General features: G+C 43.9%; 1 protein-coding gene across 1 annotated transcript in view; it reads right to left on the bottom strand.

The window, feature by feature from the left end:
* LOC139267082 (collagen alpha-1(XIX) chain-like) overlaps positions 1-16,727 on the bottom strand; it is a 679,874-nt gene that overhangs the window by 75,921 nt on the left and 587,226 nt on the right. Inside the window, exons 44-47 of the mRNA XM_070884859.1 lie at positions 14,934-14,987; positions 9,736-9,789; positions 4,171-4,224; positions 3,162-3,212 (exon numbers count right to left, since the gene is read on the bottom strand). Of these exons, the coding sequence (XP_070740960.1) occupies positions 3,162-3,212; positions 4,171-4,224; positions 9,736-9,789; positions 14,934-14,987 (213 nt within the window). The remainder of the gene's footprint in view (positions 1-3,161; positions 3,213-4,170; positions 4,225-9,735; positions 9,790-14,933; positions 14,988-16,727) is intronic.

Raw genomic sequence — 16,727 nt, forward strand, 5'->3', positions numbered from 1 at the left:
CTCTCCTCATATGTCAGTCCAGCCATCCGGGAATCAGTCTGGTGAACCTTCGCTGCACTCCCTCAATAGCAAGAACGTCCTTCCTCAGATTAGGAGACCAAAATTGAACATAATATTCCAGGTGAGATCTCACCAAGGCCCTGTACAACTGCAGTAAGACCTCCCTGCTCCTATACTCAAATGCCCTAGCTATGAAGGCCAACATACCATTTGCCGCCTTCACCGCCTGCTGTACCTGCATGCCAACTTTCAATGACTGATGTATCATGACACACAGGTCTCATTGCTCTGTTCCTTTTCCTAATCTGCCGCCATTCAGATAATATTCTGCCTTCGTGTTTTTACCCCCAAAGTGGATAACCTCACATTTATCCACATTATACTGCATCTGCCATGCATTTGCCCATTCACCTAACGTGTCCAAGTCACTCTGCAGCCTCTTAGCGTCCTCCTCACAGCTCACACCGCCACCCAGTTTAGTGTCATCTGCAAACTTGGAGATATTACACTCAATTCCTTCATCCAAATCATTAATGTATATTGTAAATAGCTGGGGTCCCAGCACTGAGCCCTGCGGCACTCCACTAGTCACTGTCTGCCATTCTGAAAAGGACCCGTTTATCCCGACTGTCTGCTTCCTGTCTGCCAACCAGTTCTCCATCAACGTCAGTCCATTACCCTCAATACCATGTGCTTTAATTTTGCACACCAATCTCTTGTGTGGAACCTTGTCAAAAGCCTTTTGAAAGTCCAAATACACAACATCCATTGGTTCTCCCTTGTCCACTCTACTAGTTACATCATCAAAAAATTCCAGAAAATTTGTCAAGCATGATTTCCCTTTCAAAAATCCATGCTGACTTGGACCGATCCTGTCACTGCTTTCCAATTGCTCTGTTATTTCATCTTTAATAATTGATTCCAACATTTTCCCCACTACTGATGTCAGGCTAACCGGTCTATAATTACCCGTGTTCTCTCTCCCTCCTTTTTTAAATAGTGGTGTTACATTAGCTACCCTCCAGTCCATAGGAACTGACCCAGAGTCGATAAACTGTTTGAAAATGATCACCAATGCATCCACTATTTCTAGGGCCACTTCCGTAAGTATTCTGGGATGCAGACTATCAGGCCCCGGGAATTTATTGGCTTTCAATCCCATCAATTTCCCTAACACAATTTCCTACCTAATAAGGATATCCTTCAGTTCCTCCTTCTCACTAGACCCTCAGTCCCCTCGTACTTCCAGAAGGTTATTTGTGTCTTCCTTCGTGAAGACAGAACCAAAGTATTTGTTCAACTGGTCTGCCATTTCTTTTTTCCCCATTATAAATTCACCTGAATCTGACTGCAAGGGACCTATGTTCGTCTTCACTAATCTTTTTCTCGTCACATATCTATAGAAGCTTTTGCAGTCAGTTTTTATGTTCCCGGCAAGTTTCCTCTCATACTCTATTTACCCTCTCCTAATTAAACCCTTCATTCTCCTCTGCTGAATTCTAAATTTCTCCCAGTCCTCAGGTTTGCTGCTTTTTCTGGCCAATTTATATGCCTCTTCCTTGGATTTAACACTGTCCTTCATTTCCCTTGCTAGCCACGGTTGAGCCACCTTCCCCGTTTTAGTTTTACTCCAAACAGGGATGTACAATTGTTGAAGTTCATCCATGTGATCTTTAAATGTTTGCCTTTGCCTATCCACCGTCAACCCTTTAAGTAACATTTGCCAATCTATTCTAGCCAATTCACGTCTCATACCATCGAAGTTACCTTTCCTTAAGTTCAGGACCCGAGTCTCTGAATTAACTGTGTCACTCTCCATCTTAATAAAGAATTCTACCATATTATGGTCACTCTTCCCCAAGGGGCCTCGCACAACAAGATTGCTAATTAGTCCTTTCTCATAACACATCACCCAGTCTAGGATGGCCAGCCCTCTAGTTGGTTCCTCAACATATTGGTCCAGAAAACCATCCCTAATACACTCCAGGAAATCCTCCTCCACTGTATTGGTACCAGTTTGGTTAGCCCAATCTATATGTAGATTAAAGTCGCCCATGATAACTGCTGCACCTTTATTGCACGCATCCCTAATTTCTTGTTTGATGCTGTCCCCAACCTTACTACTACTGTTTGGTGGTCTGTACACAACTCCCACTAACATTTTCTGCCCTTTGGTATTCTGCAGCTCCACCCATACAGATCCCACATCATCCAAGCTAATGTCCTTCCTTACTATTGTGTTAATTTCCTCTTTAACCAGCAACACTACCCCACCTCCTTTTCCTTTCTGTCTATCCCTCCTAAATGTTGACTACCCCTGGATGTTGAGTTCCCAGCCTTGGTCACCCTGGTGCCATGTCTCCGCGATGCCAATTATATCATATTCATTAATTGCTGCCTGTGCAGTTAATTCGTCCACCTTATGACGAATACTTCTCGCATTGAGGCACGAGCCTTCAAGCTTGTCTTTTTAACATACTTTGCCCTTTTAGAATTTTGCTGCAATGTGGCCCTTTTTGAGTTTTACCTTGAGTTTCTCTGCCCTCCACTTTTATTTTTCTTCTTTCTATCTTTTGCTTCTGTCCCCATTCTGCTTCCCTCTGTCTCCCTGCATAGTCCATCATGTCTGTGCCGGCTCTTTCGTCGAGATATTCAATTAATCCCACTCCTCTGCTCTTTCCCCATAGCCCTGTAATTTGCTTTCCCTTCAAGTATTTATACTTTCGTTGAACTGAGAACTGAGTTATGAGATACAAAAGCAAATGAAAAACGACCTTATAGAGCTGTATAAGAAAGTAAATGCACAGAAAGGTTTATCACCACTTCAAGGTTAACCATCATTGCAGGTACATACTGGTAAAAGACAAGTTCAGGACTGATGTCAGAAGTACTTCCTCGTCAAAGAGTGATTAGTAGATGGACTGGTCATTGAAGATGCTGTTTGATACCAACTGGGGGAACGATGGGCTTCCATGAAAGTATGAGCTATAGTATACCAAAATAGCCTTTCTCATTTGTACTTAATATTGTGATAAAATGGTCAAACATTTTTTAATGTAAAAGTATCATTTTTAAAACTAATATTCATTAAGATTAACATAACTCAAATCTGCAAATACATACTGATAAACATTTGTGTAAAGATATCTAAATGATCTTACCTGTTTCTTATATATGCTGCTCATTCCATTGCCTTCATAGGTAGCAGTACTCTGTAAAGCAGCAGATCATAATATTAGACTGAATTCTGTGAGTTCTGGAAAATATTAAACCTGCTACTCACTTTAACATGGCAACTTAGTCCTTCGCCATTTAGTTCCCACTGGAAATAGATTGTTTCATACTGAGGGAACAGTGAAGGTGAACATCTGACAACTTTTGGATCAGCATTTTTTTACTGAAGCTGGACTACATATTTTGCGCTGATCATTTTGGACAGAGCTCCAGAATACAACAACAAACAAAGAAAAACACACAAGAACCTGATTGTCAGCCATCCATTTTATTAATTAAAGAAAAGGCTGATTGGTTTGAAAGCTCGACATGGTGGCAGGATGTGAGGAAAGTCCAAAATGGATCTGGAGTGAGTCCACTTCACTATATTGCTCAGGAAATACTCTAAATAATAGAACCATCAACGGAAAAACAGCAATGAAGGAGTATCAACCCTGAAAGTCCGCAGGACGGATTCTTCCAGGCTCTTGCCGTAGCTCTGGTGGGAGACTGGTGAACCCCATAGAGAAACAGCGTAAATTGGCAGTTACACCGTTACTGCAGGGATTCGGCTGGAGTTAACGGCTTTGAGAAACCCCCATGGAATTTCAGGGCCATAATTGTTTGAGGCTTTTTTTTAAAAGGAGGGTAAATCTTGAGAACGATTGGGTAATCGAGAGAGCTTAGTAATCTAGAAATTTGTGGTTATTGGGAATCTAAATTATGAGGAAAGGCTAAGGAAGTAATGGACTTGTGGAATAAGTTTCCAGGGAAGGTCAGAGAAGTAAGAAGTACAAATTGGGTTCAAGAGGCAACTGGAGAAAATTCAAGGATATGGTGAGAGGACAGGGAGTTAGGGTTCAAAACAATCCATAATCAATTTGGACCATATGACTAATGTCTTTAAATAAGGTCAATATTCCTGAATAAAAACACACATGGCCATTGGTAACTCACCGTAGGTCCAGGGGGTCCTGGAGGTCCTGGATTTCCTGCTGTCCCCTCATTGCCCTATGATGCACAATCAATGCTTCATTTTAAGGATAGGTTCTTGTTCACATACAAAGCAAATGAAACAAATCTAAACCACAGACTAAATGATTGAAGTTGTATTCTGTGAATAGAGTTGCTGCCTTCTATATCAATGGCATGTAGAATCCCCGATCAACAAAGTTCACGTGCAATTGGATAGCACTTTTATAGTGTCGGCCCAGGCACGGTGGGCAGAATAGCCTCCTCCTATGCTGCATGAGTCTATGATTCTATGAAATTATTGTTCTCCATGTACTACATTCCAGTGTGGACCATTTTTACGCAGTGATAACCCATTCAAAATTGTGCAAAAACAACAGACAAGGGAATGTAGTCCGAGTGTTTCATTTTTTGATATCAAAATAAACGTTGACTTTGTTCTAAATTTGGAAGTGTGATCCTTGGTTTAGGCAGCTTTATTCTAGTAACATATAGCTAATAATCGGGAATATTATTTTTCTGAAAAACACCCTTTTTCTGTCACAAGAAGACATCACCCTGTATTTCCCAGTCAGCTTCCTAGTCTGTTGACAAAAGGAAACCTTACTCCCCTCACAGTATGATATATTATCCAATTAGCATCACTGATGGTAACCCGTTTAAAATATATGGGTTAATACTGGCTGTAAAATATCGCAGATTGGAATACCCCGGGTAAGACACTGAGCCATACATCCATTGGGCAGTGGCAATAGTGGAGTAACAAGCATAGGGGCTGAATTTCAGCGGTGGTTCAGATTGTCCAGTATAACATTGGGAGATGTTTGTTGGCAAACACCGTAAATGGTGCATACGTTGTTTCTCTTGGGTTTCCACGGATCTTCCACAGAAGTTATGGCAGATAATCGGGAGATGCCGTGCGGAAATTCAACCCCTTCAGCTGCCTGGGCCCTAAGCTCTGGAATTCCCTCCCTAAACCTCTTCGCCTCTCTTTCCTCCTTTGAGATGCTCCTTGGAGCCTGCTTCTTTGACCAAGCTTTTGGTCATCTGTCGTATTTTCTTCTTGTATGGCTTGGAGTCAAAAATTTATTTGTTTTGTCTTACGGCACTGCTGTGAAGCGCCTTGGGACATTTTACTACGTTAAAGGTGCTATACAAATTAAAGTTGTTGTTGTTGTAAAATCCAATGACAAATGGAACTGCAAAGCTGTAACACGGGATTGAGTATATATATATACTCGCCTTTGAGCCTAGCTGTTTGCATCATCATAGGGGCTTGGAACACAGCCCCAATGACCTATCTTTCTCAGCTCATGTGGAGCATAAACACCAGCACAGACCAGTTGGGCTGAAGGCCTGTTTCTGTGCTGTAGATGCTATGTAATGTTATGTTTATCCTTATACTGGCTGGTGCAATGGGTTAGCACATTATCCTTTCACTTTGGAGACTTGAGTCAAATCCTGTCCAAATGGATGGGATGATAGTCTCTCTGACGGATCTAAGACTGCAGTTGCACTGCACTGTAGCGTCAGTCTGAAGTGTTTTTAATTTACACTTATGCTGCCATTATGGCCTAAATCCAGATGCAGTGCCTGAACTGACACTGTAGCAAAGCAGAGCAAAACTCTCTGGAGAAACAACTCTTACTCCGCTTCACTTCAGAATCGGTTCTCGCCTTGATTTACACTACACAAGTTTAGCGTCAGTCCAAACCACTTCACACTGCTGTTAAACCTGGAGTGTGACTAAGAACATAAGAACATAAGAAATAGGAGCAGGAGTAGGCCATACGGCCCCTTGAGCCTGCTCCGCCATTTAATAAGATCATGGCTGATTTGATCTTGGGCTCAGCTCCACATCCCTGCCTGCTCCCCATAATCCTTGACTCCCCTATCATTCAAAAATCTGTTTATCTCCACCTTAAATATATTTAATATATTTAATGACCCAGCCTCCACAGCTCTCTGGGGTAGAGAATGCCAAAAATTCACGACCCTCTGAGAGAAGGAATTTCTCCTTTTAAATTTGCAACCTCTTATTCTGAAACTATGTCCCCTAGTTCTAGATGCCCCCACAAGGGGAAACATCCTCTCTGCATCTACTGTGTCAAGCCCCCTCAGAATCTTGTAGCTTCAATAAGACCACCTCTCATTCTTCTAAACTCCGATGAGTATGGGCCCAACCTGCTCTACCTTTCTTCATAAGACAACCCCCTCATCTCAGGAATCAACCTCATGAATCTTCTCCGAACTGCTTCCAATACAAGTATATCCTTCCTTAAATAAGCCTGCAGTTATATGGCCACCTTCATAGTGATCCAAAACAGTTTTAGGTTCACTCTGATGAAAAGCAGCAGGATAAAGCAGGATATCCTGAGGATATCTCTGGAGTTCAGCAGCCCTGCATGGGAGCCTTTGAACCTTATCAATGTTTTGAATGTGAGGGCAAAGTGTATTCAGCCGGCGTTCTCCAAATGTTAAGGATAAGAGTGTAGCTCAACATGTGTCCATGACTAGCATGTGCTACTTTCTGGTTGACCTCAATCCGACCTATCACAACGTGCAGCCAACAGTATAACTTGGTCCTGCCAACTGAGCATCACATTTCACAAATACCAGCCTGAGACCAGGAGCAGCAGAATAGTGGCAGCCTTTGGATCTAAAGGGACTAGATAATGTAGAGCATGACAAGCTGGAAAGGACAGTAGAACCAATGAGCGAGTGGCAAATGTATGGAACAGACTTTGTAAGGAAATGGTGGAAGCAGAAAGTATTGATTCATTTAAATGCAAATTAGATTTCTTCCCAAAAATGATATTTGGAGATGCGATAGATGAATAATTTGAGACGTAACATAGCAAGTGTGGCATGCTTGGAAGGAACAGGTAACTTTGAACCTATGGTTCCCAAAGTTTGGCGGGTTTTCCACATCTCATGTCTGGATCGGTTATAGACTAGACGATCGAGATTATTTGCAATGATCAGTCAACAATTCTACTTTTGTTGTACATGTGACAAGCAGGATGGTAGAAGCCAAACTAGATGCACCGTGGTCTTTTTTCATCCAGTAATTACTATGTTCCTAAGTGAAATGATCTTAAGCCTGTTTCTGGTCGAGTGTAATGTATCCAAGTTTGCTGACGATACAAAGCTAGGTGGGATCGTAAGCTGTTAGAAGGACACAAAGAGCCTGCAAAGGAATATAATAAAGAAAGAATTGCATTTATATAGCGCCTTTCACTACACTCCAAAAATACTTCAATGGCTGTAAAGCACTTTGAGACGTTCGGTTGTCGTGAAAGGCACTGCAAGTCTTTCTTTCTTTACATGATCACCGGACATCTCAAAATGCTTTACAGCCAATGAAGTACTTTTGAAGTACAGGGCCCAAGTTTCGAGCCGCGCCTAGAACGGCGCAGTCCCGACCTGGACGTCCGTTTTTCGCGCCACAAAGTGCGCCTAAAAAAAACTTCCAGATTCTCCACCTCCCTGCAGGTCCTCTGGCCCTCGGCGCAGCGCAGCAGGAGCTGTAGGGGGCGGAGCCAGGTCCCTGCGCCGAAAACAGTGCCGGGACCTCTGCACATGCGCGCTACAGTGGGCGCGCAAATGCAGTAGCTCCAGGGGCCCGAAGCACGCAGCCCCTAGCCCTGGCCGAATGGTCTCACTGGGGCTGCGTGAATAAGGCTCCTTCCATGGCCAGCTCCTGCTTCCTCCCGACCTGACTCGACTCCCGCTTCCCGCCTCCGGACTGGACCCGACACTCGCTCCCCCCCCCCCCCCCCCCCAGGACCGGACCCAACACTCGCTTCCCCGGAACGGACCCGACACCCGCTCCCCCCCGCCCCCGGACCGGACCCGACACCCACTCCCCCCCCCTCCCCCCACCCTGGACCCGACACCCGCTCCCCCCCCCATCCCCCGCCCCCGGACCCAACTCGACACCCGCTCCCCCCCCGCCCCGCCCCCGGACTAGATCCGACCTGACCTCCCTCCCCCCGACCTGACCTCCCTCTCCCTCCCTCCCTTCCCCCGACAGGGCCTTAGTTTAATGTCTCATCTGAAAGACAGCACCTCCAACAGAGCAGCACTCCCTCAGCACTGCACTGGAGTGTCAGCCTAGATTTTTGTGCTCAAGTCCCTGTAGTGGGACTTAAACCTACAGTCTTTTGGCTCAGAGGCAAGTGTCTAGCCACTGAGCCACGGCTGATACATTTAGATAGGTTAAGTGAGTGGGCACTAAGGTGGCAGATGGAGTATAATATGTGGAAATGTGAAGTTATTCACTTTGGTAGGAAGAGTAGAAAACAGAATATTTTTTAAATAGAGAGAAAATCTTAAATGTTGGTGTTCAGAGAGATTTAGGTGTCCTTGTGCTGGAAACACAGAGAGTTAGTATGCAGGTACAACATGCAATTAGGAAGGCAAATGGTATCTTAGCCTTTAATGCGAGGGGTTTGGAATACAAGATAAGGAAGTCTTACTACAATTGTACAGGGCTTTGGTGAGACCACAACTGTGTGTAGTTTTAGTCTCCGTACCTGAGGAAAGATATATTTTCCTTAGAGGATGGGCAACGAAGGTTCACTAGATTGATTCCTGGGATGAGAGGGTTGTCCTTTGAGGAGAGATTGGGCGGAATGGGCCTGTACTCTCTGGAGTTTAGAAAAATGAGAGGTGATCTCGTTGAAACATATAAGATTCTGAGGGGTATTGACAGAGTAGATGCTGAGAGGCTGTTACCCCTGGTTGGAGAGTCTAGAACTGGGGGGGCGGGCGGGGGAGGTGCGCAGTCTCAGGATGAGGGGTCGGCCATTTAAGACTGAGATGAGGAGAAATTTCTTCACTTTGAGGGTTGTGAATTTTTGGAATTCTCTGCCCCAAAGTGCTGTGGATGCTCAGTTTTTGAATATATTCAAGGCTGAGATCGATAGATTTTTGGACCTCAAGGGGAATCAAGGAATATGGAGACAGTGCGGGAAAATGGAGTTGAGGCCGATGATCAGTCGTGATCTTATTGAATGGCGGAGCAGGCTCAAAGGGCTGTATGGCCTACTCCTGCTTCTAATTCTTATGTTCTTATGCAAAACATTCCATAATTTGGCACAGGATTGGCAATAATATTGCCGACTCGCCCAGAGACAAGAATGATTGAGGGTTTGATCAATGAAAGTAAAACTGGTACACAAGCTAAGTGCAGTGTTGAGGCTGGGAATAATCGATTGCAAAAGTGACAACATGTTTCAGCACAGCGATCCTTCATCTTATTGTCCGCAACGTTCAAACTCTTTGAAGAAAAACAAATTCTACGGTCCGTAAAAGCAAGTTTGCAAAAGTTGTGCCAAGGGTGGTGAAGGAGATTTTTGTCCCATTTTCTATGAATGTGATGTGAGGAATCCAACTCATTTCACTGATGACTACAACAATCCTTGGAGAAGATCATCTCAGCATTCCCCTCGACAACCCTCCACTCTGAAATTCAGTGAGGGGTTTAGCAACTCTCGGTGGAAAATTTGAGATTTCACTAAAAGAGCAACATTTATTTCTCTGTACCTTTTCTCCCTTAAGTCCCAGTGGCCCCGTATGTCCTGGTCTTCCTTTTGAACCCTATATAAAAAATGGGGAAAAAAATACATTTTAGTTCAGTTAATTTCAGATTCTCAGTATTGCGGCATTTTCTTTTCACCCGACATTTGATTTACCATCTCTCCTCTTCCCTGAAGAATTTCTGTTCATTTCTTTGCCTTCTTCTCATAAAATGTCACCAACAAATGTTACTTCAATAACCAACAATTTGCACGGTTTCAGAATTTCTCATGCAAATCTATGGTGACTAATGCCCCAAAGTATTTTCACATGGCAGGGTAGGCAGTGGGTGGCATCCAGCAAAAGAGGAGAGAGAGAAGATAGAGGACATGTCCTATTGTTGAGAGAGTCATAGAGCAGCAGTAACATTCAGCTCATGTTAGAAATGGCGGAGATTGATAGAACACATCTTGCCAGGTGCCTGTCAAGTGCCTCAGATTTGATGGACAGCTAGCTATGCATCATCAGGAACAATTTTGCTTTGGTATTTGTCCCTAGCTTGCCACTGAATGTTCCACAGCGGCCCATAAATCAATTCAGTGCATTCAACCCCAGAGCTCTTAAGAAAGTTGTAGATGTTGTTGTGTGTACACGTGTGCATGTATCTGTGTGTATGGGCATATTTGTGTTTGCACGTAGCTGTGTGTATATTGTGTGCACGTGTGCATGTATCTGTGTGTATGAGTATATTTGTGTTAGCATGTAGCTGTGTCTATATGTTGTGTGTACATGTGTGCATGTATCTGTGTGTATGGGCGTATTTGTGTTTGCACGTAGCTGTGTGTATATGTTGTGTGTACACATGTGCATGTATCTGTGTGTATGGGTGTATTTGTGTTTGCACGCAGCTGTGTGTATATGTTGTGTGTACATGTGTGCATGTATCTGTGTGTATGGGCGTATTTGTGTTTGCACGTAGCTGTGTGTATATGTTGTGTGTACACGTGTGCATGTATCTGTGTGTATGGGCATATTTGTGTTTGCACATAGCTGTGTGTATATGTTGTGTGTATACATGTGTGCATGTCTCTGTGTGTTTGGGTGTATTTGTGTTTGCATGTAGCTGTGTGTATATGCGTATTTACATCTACAGTTGATCTGCAGGTGTTATTTGTTTAATCGTGCCAGAAAGTTTTAGAATAAAGAATTTGGAGTCAATTCCAGTTGGGTTTAAGGCTAAAAGTGGAAAAGGAAAGAGGAACGGCAAAGATAGAGAGAGTTCCTCTCAGCCAGCTTTCCCTCAGAAGGTAACCAAGTATACTGCATCTACAGCCCACAATTTGCAAACAGAACCAAAGATCTTTATTCCTCCTTAATTTGGATTCTCAGTGAAGAGCCAAGGTGCAGGGCACCCCCAAAGGTTGAAAGAGTAGGAGGGATGACAAGATAACTCAGGATATAGTAATTGCTGTATTAAATAGTCATTTTGTATGTTTGAAATGGTCAAAGAACATTTCAAACATACAAAATGGAAATTTTACTCAAGCAACATCAACTTCTAAATGCCTCCCTTGGCATCCCTGAAACTGTTGTTCTTTTCTGTGCAGAACTGTGCCTGCCATTTGTGCGAGGGTGGACTGAGTCACAATTCTTGCCACCATTTTGATAAGTGGTAGTTAGAAGCACCCATAAAAGAAGACATAACTGGAGGCAGTTGTGGCAGTGGAGAACTACGGTGTATAAGGATATTGGAAACATGGCTAAACCCATAGGAGGGAAATTAATTTAATATTCAGGGCTACAGAGTGTTCAGAAAGGACAGCAGAGTAGCTATATATGTTAGGGACAAGTGGGAGGCAAATGATCCAGTGGGAGGGGCTAAGCCACAGAACTACTCTGGTTAGAAATTGACACAGTGGGCTAGATTTTTGGCGAAAACGGTACTGTTTTCGCTGTGTTACCGTTTTTAGACTGAACTTTCGGCCTTTATGTATGCAGCATCGGTAAAGGAGGTGTTGCACGGTGATTCGCGGTGCAGTTTCTGTGCTGGATCTATTCCAAAAGAGTGAAAACGAATAGGCACAGACAACTACACTCCCGTTCGTCTTACTTCAGTTCCATGTAAAATAATGGAATCAATTATCAGGAGTTAACTTGAGTTTTATCCGTACAACAACTGCTGTTACAGGGCAGTCAACACAGCCTCAGGTGGGCGAAAGTCCTGGCTGAGAAACCTCCTTGATCCCTTTGAGGAGGTTGACAACCACAGGTTTATCGGTTAGTTTCACATCTGTAGCGGGGAAAACGCTTGAAGCTATCATTAAGGAAGAAATAGCGGGATATCTAGATAGGAATAGTGCAATCAAGCAGACGCAACATGGATTCATGAAGGGGAAATCATGTGTAACTAATTTACTGGAATTCTTTGAGGATATAACGAGCATGGTGGATAGAGGTGTACCGATGGATGTGGTGTATTTAGATTTCCAAAAGGCATTCGATAAGGTGCCACACAAAAGGTTACTGCAGAAGATAAAGGTACGCGGAGTCAGAGGAAATGTATTAGCATGAATAGAGAATTGGCTGGCTAAGAGAAAGCAGAGAGTCAGGATAAATGGGTCCTTTTCGGGTTGGAAATCGGTGGTTAGTGGTGTGCCACAGGGATCGGTGCTGGGACCACAACTGTTTACAATATACATAAATGACCTGGAAGAGGGGACAGAGTGTAGTGTAACAAAATTTGCAGATGACACAAAGATGAGTGGGAAAGCGGGTTGTGTAGAGGACACAGAGAGACTGCAAAGAGATTTAGATAGGTTAAGCGAATGGGCTAAGGTTTGGCAGATGGAATACAATGTCGGAAAATGTGAGGTCATCCACCTTGGGGAAAAAAAAACAGTAAAAGGGAATATTATTTGAATGGAGAGAAATTACAACATGCTGCAGTGCAGAGGGACCTGGGGGTCCTTGTGCATGAATCCCAAAAAGTTAGTTTGCAGGTGCAGCAGGTAATCAGGAAGGCGAATGGAATGTTGGCCTTCATTGCGAGAGGGATGGAGTACAAAAGCAGGGAGGTCCTGCTGCAACTGTACAGGGTATTGGTGAGGCCGCACCTGGAGTACTGCATGCAGTTTTGGTCACCTTACTTAAGGAAGGATATACTAGCTTTGGAAGGGGTACAGAGACGATTCACTAGGCTGTTTCCGGAGATGAGGGGGGTTACCTTATGATGATAGATTGAGTAGAATGGGTCTTTACTCGTTGCGTTCAGAAGGATGAGGTGTGATCTTATAGAAACATTAAAAATAATGAAGGGGATAGACAGGATAGAGGCAGAGAGGTTGTTTCCACTGGTTGGGGAGACTAGAACTAGGGGCCACAGCCTCAAAATACGGGGGAGCCAATTTAAAACCGAGTTGAGAAGGAATTTCTTCTCCCAGAGGGTTGTGAATCTGTGGAATTCTCTGCCCAAGGAAGCAGTTGAGGCTAGCTCATATTCAAATCACAGATAGATAGATTTTTAACCAATAAGGGAATTAAGGGTTATGGGGAGCGGGCGGGTAAGTGGAGCTGAGTCCACGGCCAGATCAGCCGTGATCTTGTTGGGTGGAGGAGCAGGCTCGAGGGGCTAGATGGCCTACTCCTGTTCCTAATTCTTATGTTCTTATGTTCTTATTAATGTTGGGGAAGTCCAGAACCAGGGGTCACAGTCTAAGGATAAGGGATAAGCCATTTAGGACCGAGATGAGGAGAAACAGAGAGTGGTGAACCTGTGAAATTCTCTACCACAGAAAGTTGTTGAGGCCAATTCACTAAATATATTCAAAAAGTAGTTAGCTGTAGTCCTTACTACTAGGGTGATCAAGGGGTATGGCGAGAAAGCAGGAATGGGGTACTGAAGTTGCATGTTCAGCCATGAACTCATTGAATGGCGGTGCAGGCTCAAAAGGCCGAATGGCCTACTCCTGCACCTATTTTCTAGGTTTCTATGTTTCTAAACTCTACAATGCTGTGTGCTTAGATTTCCAAAAGGTATTTGATAAAGTTCCACTAGTTAAGCTCAAAGCAGTGGGGATTCAGGGCAAAACTTGTGTGTGGGTAAGAAACAGGCTGAAGGGGGTTAGAAAACACTGAGTACTGATTAGAAGGATAATATCAGGATGGGGTAGGGGGAAATACTGAGTGTGTGCTCCACAGCTCAGTATGGAGATTGCCGCTGTTTTATCAATGACTTGGATTCTAAAACACAATGTAAAGAAAGAAAAAAAAAAGAAAGTAAGACTTGAATTTATATAGCACCTTTCACAACCTCAGGCCGTTCCAAAGTGCTTAACACGCGATTAAGTACTTTTGAAGTGTAGTTACTGTTGCAATGGAGGAAACGTGGTCAAATTTGGAGATAATACCAAACTGGGGAAGGCAGTGAAATTGAAGATGGCACAGAATGTGTGGGACAAAATATGTAAGTCGGAAAAACAATGGCAGATGAAACTTCATGCACACAAATGCACATCGGAGAGGTAAAAATGGTGATTATCGCACTTCGTGAATGGTGTGGAAATAGCTAAGGATAAGGAGGAGTCTGAGAAAACTCAACACTCAATGTTTCTGACCAATGCAGAGCAACAATCAACAAAGCCAAAAGAATGTTGAACTACATTGCCAAAACAATACAATGCAAGTCAGAGGCAGTTGTGATCAAACCATATAGTGTTCTTGTCAGACCACACCTGTGTCCAGTTCTGGTCATTGAGAAACAATGGGGACATTAAAGAACTGGAGGTAGGTGCGAAACGAGCCACAAGGCTGATTCCCTCATGCCAAGCATCTGTTATGAGGAAAGGCTAAGAAGCCCAGGGTTTCCAGCCTGAAAAGGAGGCATCTGAGAAGTGATCTTGTAAAGGTATATAAGATAGTAAGCTTATGGGAAGTGTAATCTATGCAACTGTGAGGATGTTCACGGATTTGTAGAGCTGTTGCGTGGGTGTGGCTTAGTCAGTCACGTGATGTTCACAAGACTCAATAAAACCCCAGCCAGTTGGGTTCGGGGAATCCACGATGTAGCAGGTGGTTGTGAAACTGGCGGGTGGCACTGCAAAGGGTTCCATTCTGTGTTTAGGGCAGGGAGAGAGAGAAGGGCTGAGAAACCAGTGTAGCTAGAATGGGAGGTATCTGAAAGAAGGAAGAGAACATCGCCACAAATATAAAGCCAGATCATTACATACCGCAGGTCCTGTCACTCCTTTGGGTCCGGGAAACCCTGGTACACCTGGCTGTGCCTGGGAATCAGAAACAAAAATTTGTTCTATTTTAAAATGTAAAGCCCCATTTTCGAATAAAAACAGGTTATTAAGAAAATTATGCAGAGAACTACTTGGATTCTTAAGGGGGGAAAAAACCCAGAAGGTGTAACAGGGCCCAATTTTCCTGGAGTCGGGCAGGTCCAGGGTAGGTCCCAAGTGTGCCCAAAGTTGCAGCTCCTGTTAAGGTGAATGGAAGTGCACAGGGATGCTGATGGCTTCCCCTGTAAGTGACGGCCCTGCGGTGGCCTGGATTGTAGAAGATTCAAAATGGCGGCTCTCCAGTGGATTCAGGAAATTTGATGCTTTTCTTTAGATGGCAATGAATATTTTTAAAATTATGTTGATTTTTGTGACGAAATTGGGGGAGTGACTGGAACAAAAAGTACTCCACCCCGCCACCTTTCTTCCTCTTTAAGAGTGAAGCCCAGATTAATGGCTACCAAAATATTTCGCAAAGAAACATAATGAAAGAAATGCTCCCACTGTAACTGTGTTACAAGGTGTACAAAGAAGGTCTATCCTAGAAGCATGATATGCACATTGTTGGCATTCAACGCGCTTCTGTAATGCTGGATATTGGCCCAGAAATCGTGGCCTCTTCAGGTCCGTACGAAGTTTCTATGGACCCGGGAAGGCATCGGGAAAGCCAGTTTTTAAGCGTGCAATGTGCATGCGCTGAAAACCGGCTTTTCCAATTTGTCAAGTTTCTGGCTGGACAGATCCTCCGCATCTTGGGAGCAAGAACATTTGCAAGGGCAAGATTGCGGGATTTACCCATATCTTGCTCAGCAAATGTCCTCAAAGTTCTTGCGCCTGATAAAAGCAGACACATGGTCTACTTTTACAGGCGTAAGAGTTTTAAAATACACAAAAACATTTTAAAATAAAGTTATAAAAACACACTTTATTGTTAAAAACCCTCTCCACTATGGTAAGTTTATTTTAAAGCATAATTAAAAAAACATTTTAAAAAATCGGGAAAATACATATTTTTTAAATACATTAATAACTTTAATTTAAATTAATAAAAATATGTTGTGTATTTTTTCTATCTTTTATTATTGGTTATTAGTCTTGGGCAGATTCTCATTCATAATAATGGGGAACTCCAACTTATGGAGATCCCATTATTATGAATGAGAATATACTGCACCTGATTGGCTGCCTAGAGTCATGTGACCCCAGCTCCAGGCCTACGCAAGTCCCAACGTGCACGCACTGCGAGACGCAGTCAGGAGAGGCCTCAGGACCGGGATCTCGCGTGGCCGCAGCAGCTTCAGGAAGGTGGGCATCTTTTTTCTAAAATCCATTCGAACGCCCGTGGGAAGGAGAAACTGGGATTTGTGGGCCATTTATCATTATTCTGCCAAGGTGCGGCGAATGAGGGTACGGGGCCCAGAAGAGCCGAGGGCTCAGGGGCAGCACGGGCCCAGCCCACACTGCGATATGTGTGCGCACTAGGTCGGTGCAGCAGAGCAGGTCTCCAGTCGTCCTGGTTCAACCCTTGCCACTGGATAAAGGCCTAGTTCTGTCAAGCCCGTGTGGTGGCTGATGTGCAACAGTCACCACACGTTAAAAAATCCACGCACCGGCATTTTCCACCCCCTCAATTGGAGTCCAGGACTGGAACATCGGGTCCTTCATTGAAACATCTGTGAACTCAGGTGGAAGCAAGTCACCCTCGTTCGAGGGATCGCCTGTGATGTTGATGTTCAT

This window comes from Pristiophorus japonicus, chromosome 7 (assembly GCF_044704955.1).
Source record: "Pristiophorus japonicus isolate sPriJap1 chromosome 7, sPriJap1.hap1, whole genome shotgun sequence".
Classification (NCBI taxonomy): domain Eukaryota; kingdom Metazoa; phylum Chordata; class Chondrichthyes; family Pristiophoridae; genus Pristiophorus; species Pristiophorus japonicus.